General features: G+C 42.8%; 1 protein-coding gene across 2 annotated transcripts; it reads right to left on the reverse strand.

The window, feature by feature from the left end:
* Positions 1 to 46: 46 nt before the first annotated feature.
* On the reverse strand, positions 47 to 9622 carry fbxo21 (F-box protein 21). Of its 2 annotated transcripts, XM_077561523.1 has the most exons (13): positions 9340 to 9622; positions 8037 to 8172; positions 6604 to 6713; positions 6126 to 6247; positions 5344 to 5490; positions 5137 to 5276; positions 4879 to 5015; positions 4611 to 4790; positions 4014 to 4146; positions 2894 to 3084; positions 2657 to 2814; positions 2404 to 2570; positions 47 to 1229 (listed from the first exon to the last, which is right to left on the reverse strand). In XM_077561523.1, the coding sequence occupies exons 1-13, from the start codon at positions 9594 to 9596 to the stop codon at positions 1125 to 1127; spliced, it is 1983 nt and encodes a 660-aa protein (XP_077417649.1). In that variant the 5' UTR covers positions 9597 to 9622; the 3' UTR covers positions 47 to 1124. The 2 variants fall into 2 exon arrangements, with proteins under 2 accessions (XP_077417649.1, XP_077417650.1); XM_077561524.1 differs by lacking the exon at positions 2404 to 2570.
* Positions 9623 to 10064: the final 442 nt, after the last annotated feature.

Raw genomic sequence — 10064 nt, forward strand, 5'->3', positions numbered from 1 at the left:
TCATACAATTCAGTCAGATTTGGACATTTTTCCATACAAGGCGTCATTTTGTCTTTTCATGTTTTTATTTATTTTTTCTGTGCTGGGCTGATGATGCAACAGATCAAAAATGTGCATGGAAAAAGTTATTTGGCAAACAAGTTATGATACTTTCCTATGAGCATTTCTTTGTTTTATTCTTTCAAGATGATTGACAGCACTGTCCTGTTGTCATTTTGTTTGCAACACTATTATTGTCTTCTTGCATTCAACACTTTATTAGGCACACCTGCATTGTCCCAGTATTTGGACGACAGCGTAGTTGCTGGTTACTAACGTGGTGTGATCGTGTTCATTTTACGACAAGGACGTATATTTGCTAAAGCAGCACCGACTGTAAACCTGCAGGACGGGATCAAAAGAATCTTTTTCCAACAGCTAAAAAAAATCCTGACAAAATCCATCAACATTTTTTTAAATGACATGAAGTTATTTCAATTGTCAGTATACTTACACATATGTAAGTATGCCTATATACACATAATTATATATTTTTATTCACTATAATCCTTGAATTCCCCTTCCAATAAGATACTAATCAATATAATTACAAATGTAATGTAATGTAGAAATAACAATTACAATAATTATTTTATGTTCAAAATTTAGACAGTCAACTATTCTTGAATTTCCATCAAGAACGCTGGCTAAATTATCATCACGGTCACAATTAAAATAATGAAGAATAATGACATTTATGACATATACAAGGGATTCATCTTAAATGGCAGTACTAATAATTATTGGTTATCAGTTGATGTTCCTAATATTTTTGCTGACTTGTTTTGCTACACGAGAGAGTCAACATATTAGAAACAGCTCTGACTAACAAAGTAATAACCGTATTGTAAAAGGAATAATACCTTAAAAGAAAAATCCTTTGCATGGACGATGACATGAGCCGGTGCAGGTGTACCTAATAAAGCGACGGCCGAGTCTTTCTATCTCCGTACGCTTCCTTCTTCATGTCGAATGGGCCTCGATGACGAACGTTGCGGCTTACATGGGCGCGGGCGCGCTCGCGTGCGGGTACAGGTCGCGCGCCGCCTCCTCCGTGTGGTCCGAGTCGTCGGGGTAGCGTGTGCTCAGCTCGTCGTTGGCCACGTAGTGCGTGTGGGCAAAGTCGCAGAAGTAGCGGCCCACCTCCGGGTGTCCGATCTCCAGGGGGACCGAGTGGGGCTCCAGGTTCTCTGCAATGCCCGCCCAGTGAAAAGTTCAACAAATTGACAACAATTATAACATTACATTTAGAGCCTTCACCATACTAAAAAATATATATATATAAATATAAATCTTTAATTTTTTAAAATTTATTCTAACAAACCATTATTATATTTTTTATAACTACAAAAAAATATATATTGTATGATGTTTTCACAATAATGGACCAATATAATTTTTTTTCTTTTCACATCTTCATGATGACAGACCTTCATTTTTTTCCAGTATTTGTTTTCATTATCATTTTTTAAAATGTCTTCATGATACATGATATTGTTTTAATTGGAACATATGTAATTGTATTCTAGTAGTATTTACGATTTAATGAAAACATTCAATTTTATTAATTTTAAAGTTTCCATCACAGCAATTAGCAATTATTTTTTCATAGTGGAGAAGGCTTCTTTTTTTTTTTTTTTTTTTTTTTAAATTGAAAAGACTATATATACAGATCTCAATAATTTAAACTAAAAATATAGAAAGTTTTATTTATATTAAGTTTTCACATGAAAAGGTTGTAATGAAAAATGTTTTGAAACTAAAAACTAAAATATGCCTTCATTTTTTTAAATAAAAAAAATATTTGATGAAAAAATACTTAAGATTTGAATAACGTAATAAAATAATTGTATTAATGTTTTCATGACGGAGTCCTTAATTTTTTCCCAATTTAAAAACAAACACAAATATAGAAAAACATCAATCTAAAGTCTCCACAAACTGGTCCTTTTTATTTTTCAAATAAGTACTGTATTTAAATTTTTTACTGTTGTGCACCCTCATTAACTTATTATTTTTTTAATTATGTTCTTGAGGATGACAAGCCCTCATGTTTTGTAATAAAAAAAATTATAATAATTTTTGCCCTCAATCTCAAATTTACATTTATGCCATTAATTATATTAACAATGAAAAACCTCTTCCTGTTATTTCTATATTAACAAAAAAAATTTTTTTTTCAAATGAAGGACTGCAACATAAACCAAACGTGCGTTGTAACATCCGTAAAATACTTCTTATAACCGACTCGGCTCCAAGGCGTGACATCATCCTGATACTGCCGTCATGAAATATAATTTAAGGTTTAATTGGCCCGCTTTACTTGACGCACTAGCTCAGTGCCCTAGTGGTAGAGTGTCTAACCTGAGACTGGGAGGTCGTGGGTTCAATCCCCGGCCAGGTCATACGAAAGATTATAAAAATGGGACCCATTTGCCTCCCTGCTTGACACTCAGCATTATGGGTTGGAATCGGGAGGTTAGACCACCAAATGATTCCCGGGCGCGCCCCCTGCTGCTGCTCACCGCAGCCTCGGTGGATGGGTCAAATGCGGAGAACAAAGTTCAACCCACTAGGATGGCCGTGACAATCAGTGCTACTTTAACCTTTAACTTACCTTGCGCGGCATATCGGCAGGTGCCGTCCTGCACCAGGACGTTGTAGAAAGGCTGCTCGGCACCGTCGGGCAGCTGGTGGACCCTCATTGTGGTGATCCACTCCTGACTCATGGTGCACTTGGGGTCCCAGCCATAGATGACGCAGTTGTAGCCCGACCTGCGGCAAAGGAGAGGCATGAAATGGGGGCGGGGTTGGAGGTGGGCGGGAACGGGCGGGGTTTCGCTCCCAAACGCACCTCTTGTGTTTCATGACGAGGCCCACGGAGTAGCGGACGTCCCCGTGCTCGGCCGTCCCGCGCCGCTTCACCTCGGGGGCGGCGGGGTGCTTCTTGTGCTGGATGTGCTCCAGCGTGTGCTGCACCAGGTAGCCCACCGCGCCGTGCTGGGACGGGTCCAGCGCCTGGATGTGCTGCAGAATGTCCAGAACCTGACCGGGACCCATGGAGGAAGGAGCAATGTCACCGCCGGGGGCTTGTGTGAGAGAGTGTGTGGAGGGGGTGTGTGTGTGACAGAGAGAGAGAGGGCATGTGCAAGTGTGTGATAGACAGCATGTGAGAGAGCGGGTAGAAGAGAAAATGTGAGAGAATGTAAGAGTATGTGAGAGAGTATGCGAGAGAGTAAGATCGACAGAGAGCGTGAGTGAGACAGAGTTCATGAGAGCGTGACAGTAAGTGAGAGTGACAATGTCAAATAGAGTACTGAATGTTTCTTTGAGAAAGAATGAGTGTGAGAGAGCGAGTGCATGTGAGAGAGACTGTGGGAGTTAGGGAAAGAGAGTACGTGAGAGAGCGAGTGCATGTGAGAGAGACTGTGTGGGAGTTAGGGAAAGAGAGTATGTGTGAGAGCGAGTGCATGTGAGAGAGAGTGTGTGGAGGGGGTTGTGCGAGTGGCTGTGCAACAGAAAGAGTATTGGAGTGTGTCATCGTGTGTGTGTGTGTGTGACGGAGAGAGAGAGAGGGCATGTGCAAGTGTGTGATAGACAGCACGTGAGAGAGAGGGTAGAATAGAAGAGAAAATGTGAGAGAATGTAAGAGTATGTGAGAGAGCATGAGAGTATTCGAGAGAGTAAGAGCGACAGAGAGCGTGAGTGAGACAGAGTTCATGAGAGCGTGACATTAAGTGAGAGTGACAATGTCAAATAGAGTACTGAATGTTTCTTTGAGAAAGAATGTGAGTGTGAGAGAGCGAGTTTATGTGAGAGAGAATGTGAGAGAGACTGTGGGAGTTAGGGAAAGAGTATGTGAGAGAGCGAGTGCATGTGAGAGAGAGTGTGTGGGAGTGAGAGAAAGAGAGTATGTGTGAGAAAGAGTGTTTGTGTGTGTGTGTGAGAGCGAGAGAGTATGAGCGCCGGTGTACCTTTTCGGGCCAAATGCCGAGGTGGAAGTAGAGCCTGGCCTGCAGCAGAAGGTAGGGAACGTTGTCGGGATTGATGGTGAGGAAAAGGTCCAGCGTGTCCCTCAGGAGCTGGTACGACTTCTCCTTGCTTTCCCTCCAAAACAAAAACAAAATATCTTCTTGTCTTCTTTCCTTTTCAATACGACTTCAGCTTTGTGTTTTCCCGGTCCACGGCTCCCTCTAGTGGCAAGGCAGTGAACTTTTCCACGGCTAATCCATGTGTCACTGCCTAGTGTTCCAGGTTAGGTTGGAATTCTGCATTACCTTGCGATCTCGTAAAACGTCACCAGTCGCGGCCCAAGTACTCTTCCAATTCAAAGTACGCATAAAGCACGAAATAACCCGGATGTTGTTTTTTTATCTGCAACCTTAAACCAAGGACGCTCATTTATTTTGATTTGAGAAACAATCACAGACCCGCATTCACTTAAAATGCTAATTTAAGAAAATCGATTTTAAAAAGCGCTCCATTTTCAATTGGTGTGTGGATATTTCTCAAATCATGTTCACAGGCCTTTAAATCAATTTGCTTTGTTTCTTACTCAAGTGAAGAGTTACCCTCTTTTGCCGATGTTGAGCAGGTTTCCCACCATCCTGAGCAGCACGTCGGTGGTGCCGATGCCGCCGTAGTAGTCGGCGCTGGCCTGGTGCCCGATCAGGTACTCGCACTCTTTGGCCGTCATCTGCTTGCCTTTGCCGAAGGCGTCGATGTACACGTAGTCGTAGACGTCGTCGCTCCTGCGGCGGGTGGGAGAAAGGTGGCAACCCAAAGTGTGTTAAGCCAACGCAAAACTACAGCTGAAAAGTAAGCGTTGCCTTCAGGTACCCTCCTTCTTTTTGGCACCAGCGCAGCAGGAAGTGGCTGGGGAAGTTGACCGGTTCCAGCTTGACGCCCAACCTCTGGGCCAGCGTCATGTAGAGCACCGAGAGGCTTATGGGGATGCCCTTGCGGCGGAGCAGCACCTGCCAAACAAAATATGCTCTTATTTAGTTGGACAGGAAACGTCAACTGGGTGTCGCAAGGAATAGCCTGAAATCTCTCTTTGGGGGGAAACTACTACATTCCCAATGTCCGCAACTCTACCTGGTGGATGTAAGAGTTGAGAGGGTTGTAGTAGTCCAATTGGTCGCCCTTGTACTGCAGCTGGTCGTACAAGACGGCGTTGAGGGCGCAGAAGAGCTGCCGCTGGAGCTCAAAGTCCTCCAGCACAAGATGCTCGCCGCCTGCCAGACGACAAAGTGGGCATCAGGACACCGGGACAGACGCTTTGACGGATTTTCGCCAAGTCACCTGGAGCCACGCGAAGGCTGGGGTGCGATGGATTCTTCACCCGCAGCGTCTTCTTGACCTTCTCGGCGATGTCGTCCAGCTGCGCCGATATCCCGTCCAGCGTGATGTCGGCCAGCGGGTTGCAGTACTGGTCCACCAGGACGGAACCTGGAGACAATTACGAGGATTACAATTCCACATTTACAAGTAGGCTGACTCCTGTTGCCCTTTTAAGGAACCCGGGAAAATGACCCTAATGCAACTGGCGTCGGGAACGGAATTTTCCAAATATCTCTTGAAAGAGTTCCACTCTGTAGGATTTCTGGAGAATTAACATGAAATGATCCTTCAAACCAAAATGGCAGACTTCCTGTGTGAGTTTTCATGTGAGACACATGCACCAAATTTCATGTTACGTCAAACTGCACTTGACTCAAGGGCTGTTTTTTGAAATACTCTTGGGGGTTCGTCTGACCTACAAGTAAAAATGTCTGACTTGCTTCAATCATCTGCTCGAGACTTTTTTGTGGGTCTACTAATGATCGACAGGCTGACCAAATTTCATGTTGTTAAATAAAAGTGGCTTTATGGGGATGCATTTTCAAAAACAATCTCAGGGAAGTTTGTCCTGGTAGGACCCCTGAAAAATGAAACTAAAATAGCCCTTGAGACCAAAATGGCAGACGACTTTTTTTGTTGGTCTGCTCACAATAGACATGCCTACCAAAAGTCATCTCGCTTTTTTTTTTTTTTTAAAGGATTGTAAAATGGCCACTTTAAAGAAAAGGTTTGACTTTTCTGACCTGCGAGCGCCGACTGCCGCTCGGGCGGCTGCTCGAGGAAGCTTTTGAGAGCGCGCAAGATGTTCTGCTGTCTCAGGAAGTAAAGGATCTTCTTTGCATAGTACTTCAACGTCAGGCTTTTCCTACACGGACAAGCACAGAGAAGCATTAGGAAATACTAAAAGGAGACGTTTGCATCCAACTCTAATAAATAAAAAACGACCACAATTTTTTGTTACTTGATTTTAAAAATAGCACACACAAAAAAAAGGCACTGTAGCGCTTCTTGCAATTTTTCTCATTATTCATTTGCGAGTGTTTGTTGAGACTGGCTCTCCTTGCCAACATGTGAGGGCATCACCGTACCTTGAATTGCTCCATTTTGTCTTTCTCTTTTCTTTTTTTTTAGCTCGAAACAAAAAGCATAAAAAGTGGACCAAGCGATGGCTCATTATTAGAATACTCGTAAGTCAAGGTACCAATGTGCTTATACTCGAACCTCTTTTCGGCGTGAAGGATAAAAAGCAGCTCGTCCTCGCAGAAATGCTCGGGCATCCCCAGCGACTCGATCTCGGCGAAGCTGTCGCCCAGCACTTGGCCGATGCATGGCTGGAAGAAAAATCCGTTTAAGGATGTTCATTTTTACTCACCTTTAGAGAAGTACAGTCTTCCCCCGCTATAGCGCGGTTCACAATTTGCTATAGCTAGGATTGTTTTCCAGTCGTTTTTTTGTTTTGATTTTTACATGCTTCATCACAGACCAGTCCCAATTTAGACGCCTTCACTGTAGTACCACGTTGTGCCACAACTTGCCAGGCAGCACTGAGCTTATGCGTCATTAACACATTTGCCCCCAAAAACGTATAAATACATTCTATTTTAAATGTTTTAAGTGTTCCAAAGACGCATTTATGTGTTTTTATGATAGAGCATACAGAAGGCTTTGATGCAGCCTCTTAACTGCAAAGAACGGTTGAAGAAATGGTAGTTATTACATAAACGGCCAGTAGGTGGCAGCAGAGTATAAGAGACCAACCAGGGCCATGTTGCAACAAGCTCTTTGTGCCAGTGTTTTCAACTAGTTTGTGAATAATGATGAAACTTAGCTATTTTCTAATGCTAATTGCTGCAAAACGGAAACAGATATATACTTTTTTTCCTGATTAAAGAAGAAACAATCTTTCTTTTGGTGGGTTTCATGTTTTTGGAGCAATACAACTAGTGTTGTCAAAGTTAAAGCGTTAACTAATTCATTAATCACAAAAAAATTATCGCATTAATTAACGCAGATTAATCACACTTTGACCACAGACGATACTTTAGATTGACAGCGGATTGCTACGTTAACGATAGCACAGGTTGTGTTTGAGCAATAAACATAACTACATGCATTAAAGTAAAGCATTTAATAAATATTTGTGTAGGACAATCAGAATATTTGTTCATGTTATGCAAGTAATTAACTGATTAGAAAAAGAGGAGGATAAGCGTGTGCAGTGGATGAAAAAAAATGTTGAAGACGGGCAAAAATGTTGATAAAAAAGCCTTTTCAATTAAGCGGTTCATCGTGATTAATCAAAATTCTAAGATGCGATTAATCTGGTTCAAAAATTTAACCTTTTGACAGCTCTAAATAGAACACAATATTCTGTGGGCCTTGTAAAATCAGTCAAAATCCAGTAAAACAGCCGCGAGTGAAGGGGATTGCTTCAGAGAAAATGGCTGCGAGTGAATGAGTTAAAAACCAAGAAGAGGCAGAGAAGGTGCCCACTTGAGCTTCAGTAAAAGTTCACACAGAACAGGCAGAAAATGTGACCGCGTGAGTATTTAAAAATGTACGATCAACATAACTTTTGTCAGCACGGCCGTCTATGGCGTTTCGAAGTATATGTTAGCATATGCGACGTTCAATTCTCTTCACTGTCCACTCACCACTTCCATGAAGAAGCGCTTGGAGATGGACTCCACCGTCCTCCGGATTTGGATGCCCACCCGATGGCGCATTTTGTACTCGCGCAGCCAATCGCAGCTCTCGTTCTGCGGGTAAAACCTCTGCAGCCGCGGCCATCTAAAATGTGTCATTGTGAGAAGTGGGCGGTGAAATAACGTTACAGGTTTTATGAGGTCTATTGCCGACACAAACAAACTTATAACACAACTCAGACGCAACAGGACAATCTTATGTGTGGTGTTTTGACATCCGTGGTCAGCAAGAGGTGTGTACCCGGTCTAATGGGTTTAATGAGGAGTTAGGATCCTTTTTGCACTTGTATCCGCAAAGTTTGAAGAACAACATGTCAATTGTGCAACTCACAGGATTTTTCCCTTTATGCAAGAAGTGCAGTTCAGTGGGCCAACGCCATTGGCTCGATCAATAAGGAATTAATAAGCCTTTACTATGAATGGACAATATTTTAAATCATCAGTAACGTTTTGAAAATTTCTGTTTCAAAATGGGAGAAATTTACAAATATAATGTTATTAATCCAGTTCTATGAAAATGACACGTTCACATGGGCAGCTATGGCCAAGTGGTTATTATCATCACCGGCCTCTGTGTGGACTCGGGTCCTTGAGCAAGACACCTATACCCCCAACTACTCCTTAGGTAATTAGCTAACAGTGCATGTTCACCGTGATGGGTCAAATTTGTGTACACGACAACAAAAAAGATTACTCTTCTTCATTGATTCTTCTGTCAGAAAAAATAAGAGGATTTTGAATTCAACCAATTAAGACAACACCAAAAATATGGTTACTGGTCAAACTTAAAACCCTTTACATTTCCTTGGTATTTTGTGTATGTAAAGCTTGTTGGTAAGAATGGTATTTTGTGTTTTACCTCAACCAAAGTTTGGTTATTTAGTACTTTGGCCACTGTTGAGAGGAGCAGTTGGATGCAAGATGACGATCATCTGGGCTGCTGACTCCTGATCATTTTGACCCACTCACTCACTTCTAAAATTGATACTCAAGGTCATGCATTGACATTTGTGTTAAGTCTGACTGTAATGGGAATTTAAAAAAATCAAAATGACTTTAAAAAAAAGAAGGTTTCGTCAGTCCATAATATTAAAAAAGTGATGCACCATCGAAACATAAAGCAATGCCTGCTAACTGAGCAAAGAACCAGGAAGAAGACACGGAGCGAGCTACACCTCAGATTCAGAACATGACTGATAATAAGAGTAGACGTACTCGTGTATAAGAAACATCTTGCAACACTAATAATGACCTGAGTTTGTACTGGTGTCCCCACACCTTCCCTCGGCCGTGGCAAACGTCGCGAAGGCGCAGGCAGCAGCAGGACACATTACAAATGTCGACGTGCTCGAGCACCGGCAAGCACAAAATGTGCTCCAACAGCTCGGTGGGCAAATCAGTCAACTTTTCGCCGCGGTGGTCGCGACTTGCGCCCCCGGTTTCGTTGCCGCTCCCGGCCCCCGTCCCGGTCGGGCTCGACAGCCTCTCTCCGGCGATCCACGCCGCCATCTTTTCTGTTTACCCTGATTACCTCATCGCCCTGGTCCCACCCCCTTCTGGCGCAGGGGGCTGGGCGAGGAGGCGGGGCGAAAAGGAGGTGCTTTCCTGATTGATTGCTTGTGGAAGATGCATTTATGGACACCAAACTTACTACCGTGGTTACTTCAACATTGTTGCAACACAAGCATATGTAGCACTATTTAGATTTACAGCATCAAATTTGCGTTAACTGAACAGTCTATGCTTTTTTGAGTCGTTGTAAAGTACAACTCAAGAAAAATACATTCGCTTATTATCACTAATGGTCATGGTAACGACACATTTTGGCGGCCTTCGAACGCCGCAGGATACTGCTCGCAAGCTCCGCTGAAGAGGGCGGGACGAGGTGCGATGCCTTTTCGCCTCGAAATTCACATAAGTATTCATTTTCGAATATTAAAAGACAAAACAGGAAGACGAAAAAACAACAAAACACAC

Source organism: Vanacampus margaritifer, chromosome 3 (assembly GCF_051991255.1).
Source record: "Vanacampus margaritifer isolate UIUO_Vmar chromosome 3, RoL_Vmar_1.0, whole genome shotgun sequence".
Lineage (NCBI taxonomy): Eukaryota > Metazoa > Chordata > Actinopteri > Syngnathiformes > Syngnathidae > Vanacampus > Vanacampus margaritifer.

Bases quoted from the DNA above. Each gene is read 5' to 3' on its own strand.
- fbxo21 (XM_077561523.1), bottom strand. From the start codon at position 9,596: ATGGCGGCGTGGATCGCCGGAGAGAGGCTGTCGAGCCCGACCGGGACG. The intron at 6,248-6,603 runs GTTCGAGTATAA...TTGTCCGTGTAG, and splicing joins ATCCTTCACGCCGAAAAGAG to GAAAAGCCTGACGTTGAAGT. The intron at 5,491-6,125 runs GTCAGAAAAGTC...AATTGTCTCCAG, and splicing joins GCGGCAGTCGGCGCTCGCAG to GTTCCGTCCTGGTGGACCAG.